Source organism: Chanos chanos, chromosome 12 (assembly GCF_902362185.1).
Source record: "Chanos chanos chromosome 12, fChaCha1.1, whole genome shotgun sequence".
Classification (NCBI taxonomy): Eukaryota; Metazoa; Chordata; class Actinopteri; order Gonorynchiformes; family Chanidae; genus Chanos; species Chanos chanos.
In genome coordinates, this window is record NC_044506.1 from 15,876,840 (window position 1) to 15,898,342 (window position 21,503).

General features: G+C 40.2%; 1 protein-coding gene across 2 annotated transcripts; it reads right to left on the reverse strand.

Annotated features, from left to right (window-relative positions):
• Nucleotides 1-573: 573 nt before the first annotated feature.
• col1a2 (collagen, type I, alpha 2) lies at nt 574-21,287 on the reverse strand. Of its 2 annotated transcripts, none has more exons than XM_030788828.1 (50): nt 21,129-21,287; nt 19,181-19,185; nt 18,031-18,066; nt 17,454-17,537; nt 16,772-16,828; nt 16,443-16,487; nt 16,283-16,336; nt 16,116-16,169; nt 15,854-15,907; nt 15,607-15,660; nt 15,324-15,377; nt 15,028-15,072; nt 14,756-14,854; nt 14,604-14,657; nt 14,180-14,278; nt 14,041-14,085; nt 13,170-13,268; nt 12,719-12,772; nt 12,503-12,610; nt 12,124-12,177; nt 11,799-11,897; nt 11,589-11,642; nt 11,389-11,487; nt 11,039-11,092; nt 10,862-10,915; nt 10,689-10,742; nt 10,184-10,237; nt 9,312-9,356; nt 9,065-9,163; nt 8,737-8,844; nt 8,399-8,452; nt 8,222-8,275; nt 7,125-7,178; nt 6,923-6,976; nt 6,659-6,766; nt 6,206-6,259; nt 6,049-6,102; nt 5,712-5,873; nt 5,458-5,565; nt 5,128-5,235; nt 4,923-4,976; nt 4,541-4,648; nt 4,274-4,327; nt 4,055-4,162; nt 3,628-3,681; nt 3,421-3,528; nt 3,048-3,291; nt 2,687-2,871; nt 2,153-2,395; nt 574-1,791 (listed from the first exon to the last, which is right to left on the reverse strand). In XM_030788828.1, the coding sequence occupies exons 1-50, from the start codon at nt 21,196-21,198 to the stop codon at nt 1,645-1,647; spliced, it is 4,059 nt and encodes a 1,352-aa protein (XP_030644688.1). In that variant the 5' UTR covers nt 21,199-21,287; the 3' UTR covers nt 574-1,644. The 2 variants fall into 2 exon arrangements, with proteins under 2 accessions (XP_030644688.1, XP_030644689.1); XM_030788829.1 differs by lacking the exon at nt 19,181-19,185 and adding an exon at nt 20,564-20,565.
• Between the last annotated feature and the right edge of the window lie 216 nt (nt 21,288-21,503).

The following is a 21,503-nucleotide window of genomic DNA, read 5'->3' on the forward strand; positions in this document are numbered from 1 at the left end:
AAAATGTGTTACAGGTGACGAATTGAGATGATCCAGCACCCCCTCCGTCAGAACGTGGCACAGACAGTTGTACATTAACTATGAGCACACTCAAAAGAATAGAAGGGTTTTGATTGGACTGAAAGTCGATGCTCATTTGGGATGTCTCGACAGCGATCCGCACGTATTAAAACTTTCTAGTGTTCAGACTGCCCCTTCAGGAAGAGCTTCGCGACAAGTAAATTTAAAAATTCTCTTTTAACCACAAATTGTACAAATGCCAAATCATTTGTCATTTTTAAGTCTGGGTGAAATGGTGAATGAATTCCAAACAGAACTATTAAAAACGTGTAACGTATTATAGTTAACTTACCAATGTTCATGCTTTGCAAAACAGTAAAGAAATCTATGTATGATTTACGTATTAAAATATTTCTATAAATACATAGAATGCATAGGAAATTTTAGGTAAGCTGTTGCTTTTTTTTATTTTAATACCAATATGATAACTTTTGAATATGTAAATAGCACAGTGAACTTCAGAATACCTGCAGAAAAACGACTACATTGATCTTCAGAAAGGTATACACCTGTCTTTTTAATGAAACTTTTCATTCAGGCCATGTTTGGCAAGTCACAAAGCATGAATACATGAGATCTTCTGCTTCTTATGACATAATGTTAGTGTCCTTGTGGAGCTGAAACCTTTGATTTCACAGAGGGAAGGCATGCGAGTTCTCCATTTCATTGCTATTACTTCATCTTAAATTACTGAATCAATTTACTCATGGAATGGTGTGTTGTGGAACATTGGACATGCTTTATTTCAGAACTTTTCACAATTTATTTAAACATCTCACATATACAAAATAGGTACAATAAACTTTGTGGTTTGTTTTGAGAGAGAGAGGCCTCCGAAACTCATTAAATTGGAAGAACTGTGCTGTCAGCATGAACACTGGGGGAATGAGGATTAAAATGCCTGAACAAACAAAAAATCTAAACAAAAACTCAAACAAAACCAAATGAAAACAAACAAAAGAACCAGACAAACATCAGGTTTAGGGTTTTCCACCTGCTTAAAAATGGGAAGTTATCAGCAAGGACCTGTGCAAAACTCCTCCAAAACAATACAAGATAATACAGTTTTAAGTGGTTTCCTCCAAAGCTGCAAGTGTAGCACCATATTGTTACACTGCTTCAAGTATTTGAGCACCTTTGATACAGGACAGAACTTGAAGCTTTAGTACCAACAAGTAACATCTAGGATGTGGATCAGCTCTGGTAATATTATTTCCTTGAACACAGGCATGAGGTAGTTTAAACCGATTGAAAATTGTGGTTTTAAACCTCCTCTTTGGAAGATATACAAAGACCACAAAGTGATGCATACTTTCATCATTTTTATTACACTTCTTTGGATTTTTTACAAAAGGATGACATGTCCCAAAACATGGTGTTTTCCCCCGTCTCTTTGGGCTGCTGTATTAATTTGCATTGCAGTACGCTCCTTTCAGTCCATCGGTCCTCTCCGATAGTGCCCAGCTTAAGCAAGTGGATGTGCAGAGGAAATCAGCATTCAGTATAAAAAAACAACACAGAAAGAAGGGCAGAGATTTTTTTCTTTTTTCTTTCTTTCTCTCGTTTAATTTATCATGAGTCTATTCATTTGAAACAGACTGGGCCAATGTCCAAACCAAACTCTTGATCTGCGCCACCAATGTCCAAAGGTGCAATGTCGAGGATGGGGAGGCGAGCTGGTTTATTTGTTCTGTATTCAATGACTGTCTTGCTCCACTGGCCAGTGTGTCTCTGTTGAAATGTGACAAATACATGACATATTAACTCGTATCAAGCCTTGGTACAAAATATCAGAAAAGCAGTACGATTAATTTTAATCCATATTAAAAAAAAGCTAGATTATTTATGTCATATTGCATCGTTTCAGTAACCAGTTCTACTATTTGAATCATGTGAATCCACAAAGCTATTAAGAATGCATCACCTCTTAAGGGAGCTGCAAATGTAACAGCAGTGCAAGTGGGGGCTTTTACTATTTCCAATCTTTCAGTAAAGATTACATTGTAAGCTTCTATAAGATGAGTGATCTCTGCTTTTTGTCAGTTATGTGATTGCAGTAACTGTGAAACAAGGATATAAAAAAGTAACGTACGGTGCAGCCGTCCTCCAGAACGCTGAAAGTAAAGCGGCTGTTGCCCTCCGCCCTCAGCTCCACGTCATTGGAGCCCTGCAGCAGCACAGCCTTTTTCAGGTTGCCATTCTCAGCATCCATGTAAGCAATGCTGTTCTTGCAGTGGTAGGTGATGTTCTGGACAGCCTGGTTGGCCAGCAGACGCATGAAAGCCAGCTGAGTAGCCATGGACTGAGGGCTAAGAGTCTCATCGTTGTATCCAAACTGAAAATGACAGGAAAAGAATAGCATATGTGAGCAACCTTTTGAGGCCCTAAAGGTGTAATGGTTAACAAATGCTGAACAAGTTTAAAGCTTTTAAAGGTGCAAGTTTGATGGTCATATATACTGCATTTATAAAATGTAGGACTCAAGACTGATTTTATTAAAGACCTCCACCAGGGTTACGTATAATATTTTAATCTTTTTTAAAGTGAGTACACTAAAGTAATCCTGTTCACAAATATAAATTTATTACTTCATACTATTTCCCTCATGCCCACAACCCATGCTTACCTCAGTACCACCATTGATGGTCTCGCCAAACCAGGTGTGTTTCTTCTCCTGACTGCTTCTGTACCAGTTCTTGCGTGGAATGCTTGCTGGCTGAGGATAGATGCAGGTCTGTCCGGTGGTGAAGTCGCAATAGGCCTTGATGGCGTCCATGGTGCAACCCTGGTTAGGATCAATCCAGTAGAAACCTGCAGAGACGGATGATTAGAACTCAGATCAGCAAAATATTCTGTTAATATAAAACCGGCTAAAAAGAGACGGATAGATCTGACAGATTAGATATCAAGGCATAGACATAGGTACAGGTACAGGTCCCGAAATGAAAGAACCAGTATTGGAGACTGAACAAACTTTCACTACTCACCACTGCTCCAGTCTGGGTGGCTGAGCCTGATGTCACGGCAGGTGCGGGCTGGGTTCTTCTTGGAGCCCTCAGGAGAGAGAAGGTTGTCAATCTGAGTGTTCAGAGATTTGAGGGTGGCATCAACCTCATAGTCCTTGGCCCTGAGAGCAGCCTGGTCAGCTCTGTACTCATCGTATCCAGATGTGTCGTATCCACCACCAGCGGGACCAGGAGGGCCGGGGAGACCAGGAGATCCAGGAGGACCCTAGAGTAATGTTCAGTCATGCTAAATTAAAGCAATTCTACCTCAACCTGCTCTTGACCTCTCTCTAAATATAGAGCGTGTAGCAATAAAATTAGAGTATGAGGGAAAATTATGATTGTGTTTACTAACAGCAGGTCCAACACTTCCAGGGGGACCACGGTGACCAGGAGGTCCAACAGCACCATGAGAACCAGATCTACCATCCTTTCCAGGGGGACCGGTGGGACCAGCTGGGCCCTAAAGACAGATGGCAGGGAGAGGTCACTCAAATTGTCCAAGAGCAATACGATTGCTGTAGAATATGCCATAATGAGATATATGAGTGGAATTACTTACACGAGGACCAGCAGGGCCAGAAGAACCAGCAGGACCACTATCACCAGAAGGACCCTGTTTGAGATATGATAGATTATGCACAGGTAGACAAGCACAGGGCAGTATGTGATTTCTTGCAAATGGACTGTATGTTTGGAATATGATAAAAATTTGACGAACAACAACTTCCTTCGGGATAAATAAAGTTTTATGTTATCCTATTGTATCATATCTAAAACATACAATTTAAAATGATACAAAGGTTCTGATTAGATTCTGATCCGATCAAAGGCAATACCCAATCCAACTGGAAACACGTTTTCTAAAACTGCTGGACGGTTTCCCTCTTGCAAATGTATCTGCAACTTACCACATTCATGAGACTCTACAGAAGTGTCTCTCCATATCTCACAGGAATATGAATATTTTCATCTCTGGGGTCACTTACGCTGGGTCCGGGCATTCCCTGCAGACCAGGATGACCACGCAGACCCTTCATGCCTCTGTCTCCCTTGTCTCCAGCCACACCCTTCTCACCACGAGAACCAGCTGGGCCCTGCAGATCAGAACAAAACAGAGGTGAGCGGCAGTGGTGGGAAGTAAAGAGTAGAGAAATACATGTGATGGAGTGGGACCTTCAAAGACAAGTCATTATCTGAATACTTACAGGAGCACCTCTTGCTCCAGCAGGGCCAGCAGGACCAGTAGCTCCAACAGGTCCCTGAAAGAAGGGAAGAGGAAAGCTTAGCATTAAAGCATTAAAGAGAAGTTTGTATGTAACATAATGTTGACATTAAATGATAGTCCATGGCATTATTAATAATAGCGGTGTTGAAGATTGCTACTGAGATGCTGTAAATTCCTTTGTGTTTGGTAAAGGCTAACAGATGATGCGTTGATTTGCGATGAGTGTGCTGATGTCTGGGATACTTACAGGCTCACCACGGTTTCCAGGTCTGCCTACAGCGCCAGAAGGTCCATTGGGTCCAGGGGCACCAGCAGGGCCAGCAGGACCAGGAGATCCAGGCTCACCACGGTCACCCTTAGAGATCACAATTCAGATGATGAATTTAGCCTGCAGTTCTTTACTCACATCGAACACTCGTTTTGCACACTGAATATTAATCTGACTTTTGAATGTTCGATATTTACCACCAGTGAATAAACTGACATTTTACTTCGGAAATGGTTAAAATACATTACATGTACATTGAATGTAAAAGTTGCTCAAGTTCCAGCTGAGTAAGACATGGAACCCTGCAATGGCTAATCAGTTCATTTTATGTGGTCACTTGAGGTCAGACAATAGATCTTACCTTGAAACCTGCAGCACCAGGACGGCCAGGAGGACCATCATTACCAGGGCTACCCTGTGGAGGAACACCAGAATGTGCTCAAAGTTGTAGCCTTGTAAAATTGTGAGTGAACAGTAGCAATGCAGATTACTCATACCCTCAAAATATAGTATGTATTAATCTTACAACTCTCTCATGGTAGTTCCCAAAATAATGTGGCCTTTACCTCACGTCCAGCCTCTCCCTGAGGACCAGTCATACCAGGCAAACCAATGTTTCCAGGAGGACCACGAGGACCAGAGGCACCAGGGGGGCCGAGTCTGCCGGGCTCACCCTGAATCACACGGAACATTGGTTGTGTCAGCTCTGAGCATTTATGCAACAGATTTTTTTTTGTATTTTCAAAGTATATGCATGATTCTAAGAACAAGTGGATACTTAATACTGAGGTTTCTACTGACTAGTACTTAAAAAAAAAAAAAGAGCTTTGATTATGATGTTGAGTGAGACGTCTTTTGTAAAGCAAATCAAGTTTTATTAAATGTGAATCACTTACGACACCACCAGGGCCACCAGGAAGACCACGCTCTCCTCTTGCTCCAGGAAGACCGTTGATTCCCTGAGATCCGAGCTGACCCTGAGGTCCAGCAGGTCCAGGTGCGCCCTGAAAGGAAGAAATGTGAACACAGTGTTGATTTTAGCCTTGTGCTGATCCCCTCTAAATGACTAGAATTTTGCAAGAGTCAACAGAGAAATTTTTGCTTACAATTATTTCTAAAGGAGGTTTGAAAATTTTTTAAGAAGGCTTACAGGGGCACCAGATTCTCCAGAAGGTCCTCTCTCACCAGCCAGACCAGGAGGTCCAACAATGCCATTCTCACCAGGAGGACCAGGAGGTCCACCATCACCACGAGGGCCACGAGGTCCATCCTTTCCAGAAGGGCCAGAGGGACCAGGAGGCCCAGCAATACCCTATAAAGTAGGGCAGAAGAAAAGAGTTATTTTGTGACCTTAAAGATAAAGAACTTTTGCTAAATGATACCCAGTTAGATATGAGGATATTATGTATAGATCTGTGCTGGTACATTAAATTTGATAAAATGTATGGAGTGGTTATTGGATTACTATCAGCTGTTTCAGCACTTACAGCAGGACCACCAGGTCCAACTCTGCCAGCAGCACCAGGGAAACCAGTCAGACCCTAAAGTGGACACAAAATGTAAAATTCAAACATCAACAATGAGAAACAACAAATACAGGGTAATTGCTGAGGACTCTCAGGTAATATCAGTAACATAACTTACAGGGGGGCCAGTGTCACCACGAGCACCAGGAGGTCCACCAGGTCCAGATGGGCCCTAAAAAAGCAAAAGACAGAGAAACCAGTTAGAAACACTGTAAGAGGCTATAAGTCCATTCATCTTGATGGGATGAGTGCCCTTTGTCTATAGTTTCCCCAGAGGGTGTAATAGTTTCCAAGTTCTTTAATACAACACCTGTAACAAGTTTTCATATTGTCTTGGAAGAATGTGCAACGGGGGCATAATGTCAGTTTTGTTTGACCTCTTCCTGGTCTATAAATCTGGCCTTGTGAAACATTATCATTTGTCTGGTAAGACTAACACATTAATGGTGTGAAAGCATTACCACCTGTGAGTAGACCTCATTTTAAAGCTGGGATGTATGAGAACTTTAAGATCACTTAAAGGGTCAATAAACAATATATTAATTATATGAGGCAGAAATGAGAAACTCACAGGTGGTCCAGAGTTGCCAGCAGGGCCAGCGGGGCCAGCAGATCCAACATCACCCTTTCCACCAGCAGGTCCTTTCTCTCCTCTGGCACCAGTTTGACCATCAGCACCCTGCAAGAGACATCACCAATATCAGCACTTGCAGGGTTTTCCATATGTAAAGATTATATTATCTAAATACGTCATCAAAGACTAATTTGTTTATTTCCATCACAGTCTTTTTCCGTGAAGCACTCTTACTTAGTAGATTAACACATGTCAACTTACAGGAGGGCCAGCAAATCCAGGAGGTCCAGCAGGGCCAGACTCACCACGCTCTCCCTAAAATGCAAGAGAAGCATAATATAGGGTGATCAGTGTACCTTGTGAAGGTGTAATGTAATTTAACGTAACACAGTGTTGGTCCTGTATGGATGGTTTACATCCAGAAAAGAGAAAAAGTGAGAAGAAATGGTGATTTGTTACTTACAGGAGGACCACGGGCACCAGCAGGGCCAGCAGGACCGAAGGAACCAGTCTCACCCTTTAAGAAAGCACGTGAAACCAGTTAGTCTGCTGATCAAAAACTGCCTCCTACCATGATCAGTGTGTTGCTGCATAACTCTTATGGTCAAGAGGAGATGACACTTCATAGAATACTCAATTCTTAAAGGATAAAATGAGATGCACCCAAACCTAACTGCTACATGGTAATACATTTCAGTTTTTGATGCCAAATTTCACAACACCACTATGCTCACAGATCACTTTTTGACCGCTGTTTTAAAATATGTTTAAAGTATGTAAGTTATCATCAGTGACTTTCTTGCTGTCTTCAACAAAGTACTATTGCCACAACTCAAATAGCTCAGTTCCTAATATAAAGGTGAAACTGTCTTTGTCTGGCCTCAATTTCATCAGAAACAGAGATCTATCTTTGTGGACTATAAATCATTTGACTTAATAGTTTGTTTGTTTTGTTTTAATCCTTTTAATCCTTGGAGACTGCTCTGGTTTTATCAAACACACTGTGGGTGCTTCAAAGAATGATTTTTGTTGAAGGAAAAATTTTGGAATATGAACACTTATTAGCAAAGGAAGCAGAGCAGCTCAAGGTATAAAAAGGCAAAAAGCTTTTGTTATTCAAACATCAATATCTCATTTTGATCCATAGATTTAGTGGTAAGGACTCCACTGAGCAACATAGAGACTCCTTAGCAGGTTATAAAATTTCCTCCACCAGGTGGCGATGGTGAGGAGTTGCATATATTCGTAGCCTCTGCCCAAAACTAATTTGTAATATATTCTGAAGCTTTTCCAGGTGACAGGTAAGTGTTATGGTTGGCCATCAGGTCTGAGATTTTGGGTTTTGAGTCTTTATATGCCATAGGTAAATTCTGAGTCCATTTCCTGGTCTTGGTCAGTTCATTTAATCACAAGCCAAAACAACGAACAATAACCACTCAATTTTTACAAAGAAAAATAGAATTTAAAACTAAAAGACCTTTGCTACTTGCTCTCTACTGAAAGTGTTAATCTTAATATTTAACCAAATGTATGGCTAAATAGGCAGACTTTTTTTTATACCTTATCACCATTGGCACCAGCTGGTCCAGGGGGTCCACTGGGTCCAGGAGCACCCTAACAAAGACACAGAGGTAAGATTAAGACAAAGGTACACAATACCTTTGTGATAAAAAATATATCCATTTGAAGGGGAAACCACAGGGGTACCCCATTTGCAAAGTGAAAGAAGTAACTTACGCGAGCACCATCCCTTCCAGCGTTACCCTCCAAACCTCTGAATCCAGGCTCACCCTAGCCATTGGGGAAAAAGATACATTTTAATTCAGCACAATGTAATAAAAATCTTTTAAATACCTACATGTCTAAAGAAGTCTATGTCGAAAGAACAGCAAACAATATCACAAAATACAACGTAATCTCTCAATGAGTGCACTTTTTACTGCTTAACATAACGCATAGTAATATGCTCCAACTCAGCAAACATTATCAGAGATGATTATCACAAGGTTGCTGAAATTTCACGCAATTAACCTGCTGTGATGTGTGTTATGTAAACAGAGAGTTCCAGAACTCACCTTCTCACCCTTAGCTCCAGGAGTGCCAGCGCCACCACGCTCACCAGGCATACCAGCAGGACCCTGGGGACCAGGGCCTCCAGCAGCTCCAACAGCACCAGGCTCACCCTAGATATAGAGAAAAACTTGAAAATCAAATGTGTGACATGTGTTATCCTCTACATTGTGTAGTAATTATACTAATGGGGAGAAAAATTCTTTTCCTGTACTTACTGGTAACTTTTTATGATCAATTGTTATAGTGGATTATCATGAAATACATGTCTTATTAAAAATGTTATATTTGTTGTTGACTCTCTAAAGGCTCTTGAAGATCTCTGATGCTCACCTTGCCTCCATCAGGTCCAGGAGTACCAGGAGGACCACGGGCACCAATAGGTCCCTGTGGGCCAGCGGCTCCAGCAGGTCCAGGGTTACCACGCTCGCCCTGTGCAGAGAGAGAGAGAGAGAGAGAGAGAGAGAGAGAATAAGAGAAGAAAGGACAGGAAGAGACCAATTTTTTCACGCTAACAAAAGAAGTCACATTACAAATACATTGTTCATGTACATATATATACAAATTAAAAAATAGATACCTTCACACCAGCAGGTCCAGATGCACCCTGATCTCCAGGAATACCCTGTGAACAGACAGTAAGTATAGATTATAAAAAAAGTGTATCTATATAAACAAACAAACAAACAAACAAAAACACAAGTATATTCCACAGAGTACCCAAGACCGCACGTTACAACAGCCCCATGTGTAGGTGAGTGATGAAATGCAGATAGACAGAATCTTCCAAGTAATACTCTACATGTCTGGCTGGACTATATGCAAACAGATGGTGAGCCAGAATACATTATTTGTTATATTCTTTGTATTTTTATATATATTTTTCTAGTTTTACATTTTTTCAATTAGATTCTTAGATCTCTTAAATTGTATGTTTGGTATAGTGGAATGCTTTGAGGGGGTATATCATTACACAGACATGTGGTTGAACATTTCCATCATGTCCTACAGCATGCTAGTATGTTTCATGGTGTGGTGCTTGAATCCATGCAGTTCTCTAAAGTGTCTAAGCGAGGCTCTGCAAGTTTTCCCTCTGTGTTTGTTTGGAACTATATGTTATCCCTCTATGTGTTTGTTTGACACTATATGTTATCCCTCTATGTGTTTGTTTGGAACTATATGTTATCCCTCTATGTGTTTGTTTGGAACTATATGTTATCCCTCTATGTGTTTGTTTGGAACTATATGTTATCCCTCTATGTGTTTGTTAGGAACTATATGTTATCCCTCTATGTGTTTGTTTGGAACTATACGTTATCCCTCTATGTGTTTGTTTGGAACTATATGTTATCCCTCTATGTGTTTGTTTGGCATGACACGTTATCCCTCTATGTGTTTGTTTAGAAATATACGTTATGCCTCTATGTGTATGTTAGGCAGAGCATCACTTACCCTGTCACCAGGCTTTCCAGCCTCACCAACAGGTCCAGCAGGACCAGGTAGACCCTGTAAGGATGAAAGAGAGAAATAAGCCAAACAGACAATGATAGATTCACCATAAATTAATCCTGTGATGACATAAACAATCCGTGATCTCATAAATGTGATATCCATATAATGCTTTGAACATGATTATTTACAAAAAAAATTCAATGTGATTGGAATAAAATGCAGCTGCCTCACAATCAGAAAACTATGCAACGATATTGTTGTAATGCTGTTCTCATTTTTGCCTAAAGTTTCCAAATTTTTAGCTTGTGCTGAAACAATAGCATTAGCAGAGACAGCATTAACAGAACAAAATTATACTGTGTGTAATAGAAAGTCTCTGGTTGTGTTACTGGTTTTTCATGTGTTTTCAATATGTGTTGAGGGTTTTAGCAAGACTACCCTGTCTCACAGTATAGAACAAGATGTCTGTTTTAGTTTACCAATAACTTGTGCATATGACACTTACCTGGAAGCCAGGAGCACCAGAGGGTCCCTGCTCTCCTTTCTCACCAGAAGCACCCTAGAGGGCAGTGGAGAGACCTTGCTTTTACTGGACATGAAACATTTAAAGCAAGAGGGTCCAATATCCTGTTACCCACCAACCACTTATAATAGCTGTAAAGGTTCAAAGGTACTTACAGAAAGTCCAACGGGACCAGCGGGGCCATTGTTACCATCAGGGCCGGGAGCACCCTAATCAGGAGAGGGAAGACCGACTGCATCAGTTGGTGCACAACAGCATCCTCAACTACACGATCATAATCAATCCTGCTGAAACGAGATCTGTTCCAAAGCAGAGAGCGCATGGGTACTTACTCTTAGACCAGGAGCACCACCAGGACCCTTCTCACCAGGTTTGCCTGGCTCTCCCTACAGAAAATAAAGAAAAATTTAGAAAATCATACATTTTAAGACAGCATATCACACTGTTAATAAGTATTCCATTCAGTCCTTTTCATTGTATGCGTCCCCTTCTATGGGTAACAGTGCACTTCAGCATTATGGACACATGTTAATTAAGGTAAGGACTACTAAAAACTACACTCTCAAAGCAACGAACTGAACACAAACATGGTGGCTTTGTAAGTCTTCTTCTTTAAATATTATTATCTACCTGCTCATCCAATTCACTTCATGATGTTACTTCGCATCTACTGTTTACTTACACCAGGTCCTTTGGGGCCAGGGAATCCAATGTTACCGGGTTGACCTCTGGGACCAGTTGGGCCAGGGGGACCAGTGCGGCCATCTTGACCAGCAGGACCCTGGAGGTAAAGGGTAGAGAGAGAGGTAAAGCAGCAGTGGTCAGTACTCTAGTACACAAGTTTTTTTCTGTACATTTTGAGTTACAGGTAGTGATACTCACTGCAGGACCTTCCTTTCCTGGAGGACCAGCGCTGCCAGGGCTTCCAGGCAGACCCTGTTGTTGACAGAAACAAGATTAGTGTTTTAACTCTGTTCTGTCAGATTTCTTCATTTTGATTTTGATGGCATTCACTCTGAATTGGAAATGAAACCACTGTGAATGTTATTGGTTATAGTCCCTTGACAGATAGGGAACAGATGAACTACTCACTCTGGGTCCTGTCAGACCAGGCTCACCAGCACGACCAGCATCACCAGGGGGTCCACGGGCTCCAGCAGGGCCAGTAGCACCGCGGGCTCCAGGCATGCCCTGAAAAACGAAGGGGCAGACTTAAGCAAGGTTACCCAGAATTTAGTATTTCTATACGCTTGATGGCAGGAAACTATGAATATCATATAACGATATAATCATATAGACATATAACCTAACAAGATGTTTGGTTAATTATCAATAGGTTGTGAATAAGGGTTAAATAAATAGAATTGCATGCCTTCATGGTAAAAACCAGGGCTGGTTTAGATTCATATGCACTTACCATTGGGCCAGATCTGCCACCCATACCAGGGAGACCACGAGTTCCAGGAGCTCCCTATTGAACAGATACATGAGACTTAGGGTATGCAACATTGCTTTAAGGTCACAATAAGGTCACTCTGAGATCACTGTGCTGAATAAAGCATTCTGCATCAGACTATTCTGTGCTCCACCTGTACTTCCAATATGGTTGTAAAGATACTTCATTGTTATATCTCTGCTTTACATTTTTTATTCTGCAAATAAACCTATACTGAAGCAGAGAGTTTAGAGTCTCTAAGTTATTGTGTTTCTGGTCTAAGCTGCTACAAGAATTGTTTTTTGACTTCCTCATAAGTAGTATTTGTAATAAACAGAGCTGAGAGTCAAATACAACTTACTCTGGGACCACGCAGGCCAGCAGGGCCAGTGGCACCCTGCTCACCAGTTGGGCCTCTCTTGCCCTCCTCACCAGAAGGACCAGGGGCTCCCTGAGGTCCAGAACTACCCTGTTACAGGACAGAGGGAGAGGTGAGTGACCTAGAACATTCAGACACACAAAAGAATCTATATTTGAAAATATATTTTGAGCTGATCGGTAAACTGTCAATACTTACAGGCTCACCCTTAACACCAGCCTCTCCCTTCACTCCAGCAATACCGGGATCACCCTATAGAGTAGAGAAAAATAAGGTCAAGGGTTATTGTGGGAGGGAGTTCAACCATTGTTTGTTCACAATTCACAAATGTTCAAATATATATGTGCTGTAAGGTATAGTGTGGTTGGTGCAGTGCTGTAAAAAGAGGCGTTTGGGTGAAATACTTTGTCTGGGAAATATGTCTGGAAATAAGTGTTCAGGCTTGGGTGCTGTATGTTGTTTTTCAGTGTGAGTACAATGTATACATGATGTGTTTTATTGACAGTCGTACTTTCTGACACTCTCTGCCAACAAAATGTGTTTCTACAGTTAAATTTTGCATACTGTGAGGCATTTCATCATTTTTACTTTACTTTAACAATTCAAGACTGATGGACTAAATACTGTGATATCGTCAAAGGGCACTCACGTTCAGGCCTCTGGGCCCACTGGGCCCACTTGGACCCTGAGGTCCAGGACCTCCTCTTGGGCCTGGGAAACCAGGGGCACCAGCAACACCAGGGGCGCCCTGAAAGAAGCCAACAAATCTAGGCATCATGTCATCATGTCTTCATAAATAAAGTTGTACATATTAAATCTATTAGAGAATCATGCTATGAAGAATGGACAGGATGAGGTCAATAAGTCTGGCATTTTATTCAATGGGATTTGAAAAAGGCATGGGATCTACGTGATAAACGTTATCCACATCATGATATAACTTATAAGACTTTTATATGTTATTTAAGAGGCTGCAGAATATCAGCTCAAATGCACTGTTCATCATGTTAGACTGAATATAAATGTTTTACAGAAAGAATTGTCTGAATGATAGCTATTAACAAGGATTAAATAATTAATCCTGATCGGATTATGTGATTATGTGTCTGACCTGTACTCTGATGTGAAATATGGCTCATATTTCATTATGTTTCTATTATTTTAGAGATGGCTACCACTGGGATACAGTGACACTAGACCAAACATAATGAAGAAATGTTACTGATTTGTGTCCACCCTATAAACGGTGGGGATGACTCAGCCTCTTGTATGTTTTTGATAGATATCCTTCTTTGATTCATATAATATTAAATTCTACTTCATTCACATTAAATCTTAATAAATCACGTCAAACTAAAACTTATGTGTCACAAGGTTTTATTTGCCTCTGACTCCATTAGAAACTACTCTGTGAGATGTAACTGGGCATGTCTATGGTCATTTTCTTTCTATCGATGCATTTTAGCCAAACAAATACCCAGAGCATGTCTGGCAAGCACGAAGTTTAACTGAATACTCACAGCAGCACCCTTGGCACCATTTAAACCATTAGCACCAGGATTACCCTGTAAAGAGATGACGTAAAAAAAATGTGAGTTTGTCACCCAATCAATTTAATGCTAATTTCACAAAACTGACCAATAAATGTGAAGTACTTACAGGGGGACCCATTGGGCCAACCACGCCATTGGGACCAGGCTCTCCTCTAGGTCCTTGTGGACCAGCGGGACCAGAGGGTCCAGCAGGTCCAATTTCTCCCTGTTATACACAAGCAAAAATACAGCGTGAATGATATAGCCATTTAAAACCAATAACTAAAAGTTAAAGGGAGATTTATCTGTAAAAGAATGTAGACTAATAGACTCAACAACTAAAGGACTTGAGGCCTAACTAATTCTATTACTAAATTTATAATTCCCACTCTTTTAAGCCATTTGACAAGATAATGAATCTACACTTTCAAGAAGGATGTTCTTTACTGTTTCCAAGATTTTGACTAGAGGTGTACAAAATGGAGGATGAGATGTCATCATAAGGCCTAAATAATATTTTGATTTCTGATAAAAGTAAATGTTATACATGCCTTGGGTCCAGGAGAGCCAGGGAAACCTGGAGGTCCAGCAGCTCCCAGGGGACCCTGGATAGGAAAAACACAAACATAGGGACATTTAGGCCACAGTCCAGTCCAGTACTGGGGCAATTCAGGTAACGTGGGCTCAAAGCATAAACACTCACAGCGGGACCAGCAGGACCAGTGTTGCCATCAGCACCGCGAGCACCAGCTGGACCAGCAGGACCAACACGACCTCTCTCACCAGGCAGTCCACGAGCACCCTAAACACAGAGGCAAAAGGAGGAATCAGTGTCATCATTGTTCTGTCTAGAGATCACCTGTGTCAAAATTAAACCTCAGTACACATGTTTAATTTCTATGAGAAGTTCTACTATGGCCCTTCAGTTTAGGAACATGAGCCAATGTATGAGTTTCAGTTAAATATGAACTTTACTCTCTGTCCGGGAGTTCCGTTAGCACCAGCAGCGCCAGTCTCGCCCTATGGGAGAAACGTTAAGAATGTCATTAAGATGAGACTACATGCTACTTATTACAACAACACGTTACTACATCTAAATAAATACATTTTAAATGAAATGCACAGAAACCAACAAGTTATGAACTTGATCTGTTGTGAAATCAGAAATAAGACATCTGAAATACTCATATTTTCCTCGAAGATTTCATACCCATCTCACCCTCAAGGGGATAGTAAGCAGATAAAAAACTCTACTTGATAAACGATGATACCTTAGCACCGGCGGCACCAGGCTCTCCTTTGCGTCCATCAAGACCATTGTATCCCTGTGATGAAACAATTAAGAATTACAAGACTGTTGCATCTATCTCTTCTGACATTTCTGTGTTTTCTATCTTGACCGGGAAGCATTTGCTTTTGGATAAAGGCATGACGCGTTTCCTGGTGTAACCATATGGATCTATACGTCCAGGCTATACGACATCATCAGTGGGATAACACTTTTCCCGAGTTAACAGACTATACTGAGAAAAGTCTTTCAAATCAAACACATACTCTGTGGCCTTTCATTCCGGGAAGTCCAGGAGTTCCAGGGAATCCACGAGCACCCTGCGAAACAAAGGAGAAAAAAAAGAGATTGTATTCACGTTAATAGTTTTGTCAGCGAAGTCCATTTCAATGACACTTGTTCAGCTGTGATTAGACACAGTTTTGTCCATTAGACACAAAAATACTGAGATGTCACATTAGTATGAGTAATTTGTCTGATAGGGAATCAAATTCACATGGACGCTGCCCTTACCTGAGCACCAGGAGCACCTCTGTCTCCAGGTTTGCCAGATCTGCCAGGGTTACCCTAAAAGACAAGTCATATTTATGACATCAGACATCTCAGCAAAGTGTACCCATGGTAAAACCAGACTGGACTGGATGACTGATCCAGTCACAGCATTTTGATCAAGTTAAATGAAGCCTGACCTTCACATCCATGGCCTCTGAAATAAATGAAAACATGAGGCTCTGTGCAAAAAAATGTATTAATGAAAAGTGATGGTGTTACTTACATCATCACCACTCTTGCCAGGAGGTCCAGGAGGGCCACGAGGTCCAATGGGACCCTTTTGATGAAAAAGAAGAAGAGAAAATGATAGTGAGGAGCAAGGTCAGGACCAACTCTGTGACTTATAAATGAAAATGAGATGGGGATTTTGGGACAAAGTGGTGTTATTACAGCTTGTCCGGGCTCGCCAGGTTCTCCAGCATGTCCTTGGAATCCTTGGGGTCCCTACATATGGAGATGAGAGATTTTGTTATTTTAAGATTTTGTAACTATGGAAAATTAGGGGGAAAAAAACTCACTCAACTCAGATAAAAAACATTACAATACTTACAGGCGGGCCAGGAGGTCCACTTGGGCCTCTAGGTCCCATCAGACCCTGGAGAAGAAATGAAAGTTTAATCACTGATTGGTCCATACATTTCTATGGTCAGTTACGATACTAAATAAATCTTTATTATGATGAGTTTTAACGTAACGACAGCATGTGCTATACTAGGCTTTTAGCCATTTGTATTAAAACAAAAAAAGAAAAAAAAAGCACAAATCCGAAAGTACCTTTGCCTCTTTGTTTTTCTTCAGAAAATATAGTATAAACCAATATAAACCAGCGGACAGCGCAGTCATACCTGCATACTGGTGATTAACCGTAAATGAACTCACCATTGGTCCAGGGCCAGGGTCAGGGGCTTTAGCTCCATCATACTGAGCAGCAAAGTTCTGTTAAAAGGTAACAGTAGCTGTTAATCTCATGTCATTCTAGCAAGCATTATTAATCTAGTCATCTCAATAAACTGGCATAGACAAGGCACAGTGTGCTTGCCTATCAGTTTAAAACTGCTTGGAAGCTCACTAGTTTTGCACAATATAACTGCAAATAAGTAAGTGATTTTTTAAAAAATAAATTGCAGTTTAAAACTATAACACTTCTAAGTTAACAAATGCTCACAACAACGTTTTTCAGCTTGAACAATTTTTCATTTATTTATGTACTTGCAATACTACAAGTTACACGAGTAATATTAATGTAGTTTCAGTTTCATTACAACACAAACAGCCATATTGAATTGTGATGTCACTGGTGGTTAAAGGGCAAAGGTCAAAAGGTCAAATCTAATTGGGTCATACGGTCAAGAGTCATAGACTTTTAAACACCACATTCCATCTTTCTGATGGAGGGAACAGACCCAAGGGCCGTGGATTCTTCACTGAACCATCAAGTTTATGTAAAATGACACAGGAATGGAGTCCACTGTCATTCTGACCATATCCAATACAAGGGATGCAAAAAGTAGACTAAAAGCAACTGTACACTTTAGTTTCAATCTCAAAACTGTAAACTTACTCCACCAAGACCAGGGGGGCCAGGGGGGCCGGCAGGCCCGGGAAGTCCAGGTTGGCCAGGTTTTCCGTCCGGTCCTTTAGGACCCTGATATAATACAGACACATAGTACAGAACGTCAGAAAGGGAGTCCTTCCTAAAGTAAGATGTATCATTTAACACAGGGGAAACTATGCAAAAGGAAACATAAAGTAACCATTCAATAGTTAAATGATCAAGTACAAAGCTGACATTTTTAAAGTGTTTAAAGTATTCTAAAGTCACTAAATATTTCTTTGATCATCGCTACAAACATCACAGGTTTGACACCAAACTTCCATAATTCTTTTCATGCTAATTCTGCATTAGCTGATATACCAAATGGCATACTGTATGACACAACAACAGTGAAAAGGTAGAAATATTAGGAAACTTTAGCTCCCAGTATAAAGGTTTACGATTTTCTGTTTGCAATTTTGTCTTAATCCAAGCCTGTGAGAAATGATGTGATTTGTATGAAATGACAAGTTGGCCTCTTGCTATGTCTGCATTAGCAGATGAAATACATTCGTCATATTAAATAAAGGCTTTGTTTACTTACCCTGTCACCTCGAGGTCCTTTTGGTCCCCTGGCGCCCTAAACATGAAAGATCATAATTTAACATAAGTCCAAAAGAAAACATGAATTTGTGGCCATCATAAAGATTAGTTATCATGCTTTTTTTTTTTTTTTTAAAAACGTTGATTAACTAATTCCCTGAAATTGCTAAACAACATCCTTTGACAGAAGTCTTGTTTATGTATGTTTACATAAACAAATTTGACCATGTGTGTTCAGGACAATGGTCACAGTTAATTTCAAAGGACTTGTTACAGCATACTACAGAAGGCCAGAGGTGACATCACTGTTTAATGTGATGACATCACCGCTTACAGTTATGGCCATGTAAATTAGGCCTTGTCCACATGTCCAGACAGGTCATGCTATACCTAGAAAGTTAACCACAATAAGCTGTCATCTTCAGATAATCTTAAATGGAAATTAAATCTGTGTTTTGCAACATGCATACACATTAGTTTACCAAACAAAGCATGCATGTTAAATATTCTCAGGAGACTAACTGAGCACAGCACCAGAAAACATATAAGTATTAGGCCTGAGAGAAGAGTGCCCAGGTGCATCACAGAGCAAGTTCAAAACCACAAGATAAATACATGACAATGACAGGAAGACATGCATTTCTTACAATTTGTTCATTTAAACATCTAAAGCAACAAGTTAACTGTTCTCAATATCCAGGTGAACAATTTGGCTCAATCTCAAATACAATAAATCCTTTAAAAACTAAAATTGTCAAGCATATATGGGAATAACTCAATAATTCCCACTTCAGGAATTTCTCTGCTATGCTGCGTTTATTTAAAAGTCCATCCCTCCTAAAAGCCACCTGAAAAGGTTCATTGTGTCCAAGGCAGGAAAGGGTGGTTTTTAATTTCACTGACATTAGCTGTGGCCAACCAGGTCTCAGTCGTTCAGCAGGCACGAAAAAGGGGGTAAAAGCTAACCATCGTAGGTATTTCTTAATAATACAAAATGTTTCTGCACGTTTGAGATTGGTCAAATTGGCACGGAGGATATTTTCACTCCTTGAATATCATCAAAAAACGCTTTCAAACATGGACAAAGATACAAGAAGGTAAAAATCTCTGCAAATACTATTTTCAGAATAATTCCATGCATGTATACTAACCGTGTCTGTGGGGATGAAAATGGTGGAAAAGGATGAACCAAAAGAGAGAGAGAACAAGAGGGATAATCCGTTAGACAATTATGGAGAGAAGAAAGCATTTTATCATACTGATATAACTGGCTGTACTTAAGAGAATACGGTGGATTTTGCTGTGAATTTTGCCCTAAGTTTAGTTGCCATACATGATGTTTCAGATCATCTCTGACCGAAATGATCATCCATGTATTCTAATCTTCCATGATCTTCCATTCTGACGCATGTTCAAATATAAGGCCTTAGTTTACTTCTATTTTTTAACATGAAATATGGAATGCAGAAATCTGCTAGCATCAAGTACTAAGATGTAACAGAATTCTTTGTAATACCTTTACGTCACAGTTCTTTAATAACAGCTTCCAGCAAATTAAAATATAACAGCACATCGAAATTGTATGTGCCTTGAACAATTTTAATGCACCTCTGAGATAAACACTATTAGGCTTTACTTGGGTAGGCCTTATATCATCATCATGCCATCGATAAACAATTTTCACCGAAAACCAACAATTTGTAAATAATGTCTCATAATATAAATACTCTCTGACGCAGCTTTTATTTGAGTGTAACCTACTAAACCTTATATTTACATCATTATTAAACAAGATGACGGTTAGATCAACAAGCTACGTTTTGGGAAAAAAGAGTGATTGTGACCATTATTAAACAACGATTATTAAACACGTTTTATTAATAATAAGAAAAAATCGGCACATCTTTTTGCACGTTGCGAGATGCATAAGACACTTCAATGATGCAAATTTAGAATTAAAACACCGCGGTCTTCTTTGGCATTCAAATCAGTGTTCTCCGATCATCGTAGTGTAGTGTAAATGTGCGATATCCCTCTTTTCTAAAGAGTTGCAAAGAACAGTTGTAATGCTTATTAAAGCTGTTGTCGATCTATGAGTTTTATGATTATGAGTATAATGTTGCCGTGCGACACAGTACTTTGGATTTGTTTATGCACAACAATAATCTTAAATCATTGGTCTTTTTTTCGCGTTGGTAAGACTGCCACTTAGATTCCCGTCTCGTCAATTCAGTGCTATACCAGTAACTGTCCACTAGATGGCAGGTTTGTTGTTTGTGCAAGGGAAATTCACGCAGAAATTAGGGTAGAAAACTATAATTAGTATACTATTTTAGTACAAAACTTTTAATCGCCACCGAATTAAAGTTGTCCGAATGGTACGGTTACAGCAAATTTTGTTATTTGTGTTAGGCCTATGTTTCTTTCAGGCAGAAGCAGAAAATGGCATCAGGGTGCTAACATTTCTTCTACAAGCACTCAAAAGTAAATAGCTATACTTATTTTTCAAAACTCAAAAGCTGAATGATATCTACCGCTAACATCCAAATTTCTAATATCTAAACTCAAAAATATGTAAATTGCTGCCAAGTCTCAATTTGTCCACTAGGGGGCATATTTTCAATGGCTCTATATTTAAAGCGTGCGTTAAAAGAGCCAAGACAAAAGATGTGCTACAACGCCCAAATGTGCCGTTCTGAGCTAAACCTCATCTACGCCTTTTTGTTTTTACTTCCATTACCTTACATGCCTTAGAAACTTTTCAAATATTTTTTGTACGTCTGATTTTCTCATTTAGCCAACTTTTAACAACTAGTTGTCTTCATTTCTCATATGGGTATAGAGACAGAGAAGAAAGTATCCTCAGGGGTAAAAACGCAGAATCCGTAAAAGCACGCGAATCCGCTTGATTTAACTGTGGATAGCCAAAAGTAGAAGCCCTCAGATGTAGTTCTAGCTGTCCTTGCGTTGATATCCAAGCACAGTCGCCAGTAATCAACAAAATAAGCGCAGCAAATCCTCGTAAACTGAGTCAGGGGAATAAAAGTGGCTCAGAATCCATGGGTAACCTATACAAAAAAAAGCGTATTTCACACTTACATTGGCATGATGTTAGGTATGAAGTCACTGCAAGCAGCAACAAAATCCGGGTATCCACAAAGCTGAGCATGTCTAGTCCGACATGCAGACTCCTTGTGCTGCAGTGCCCTGGTTGAACTACTTTTAAGCAGGCATACAGTTGTGGTGACAAGAGTTACTCCAAACTTAGCAGGAACCTGCTGCCGTGATGCTAGAATAATAAAGTCCAATCAGCCCTATTTATATGGCAGGAGGTTCCTTTGACTGCGTGTCAAAAGTCGACCCAAGGACCAATGAGAGAAGAGAAATTCAAGATGACTCTCATCCTAGAACGGCCCGCGCGAGTCATGTGGTACTTCATCCCAGCCTTCTTGCAGAAACCTTGGCAATCTACTG

What these genes read in the sequence shown, in the direction of transcription:
- col1a2 (XM_030788828.1), bottom strand. Translation starts at nt 21,198, where the DNA reads ATGCTCAGCTTTGTGGATACCCGGATTTTGTTGCTGCTTGCAGTGACT. An exon ending in CTGGCCTGCGTGGTCCCAGA is followed by an intron (nt 12,178 to 12,502) that starts GTAAGTTGTATT and finishes TCTGTTCAATAG; the next exon opens with GGAGCTCCTGGAACTCGTGG. An exon ending in CTGGCCCCAAAGGACCTGGT is followed by an intron (nt 11,093 to 11,388) that starts GTAAGTAAACAG and finishes TATTTTCTGTAG; the next exon opens with GGAGAGCCAGGCAAACCTGG.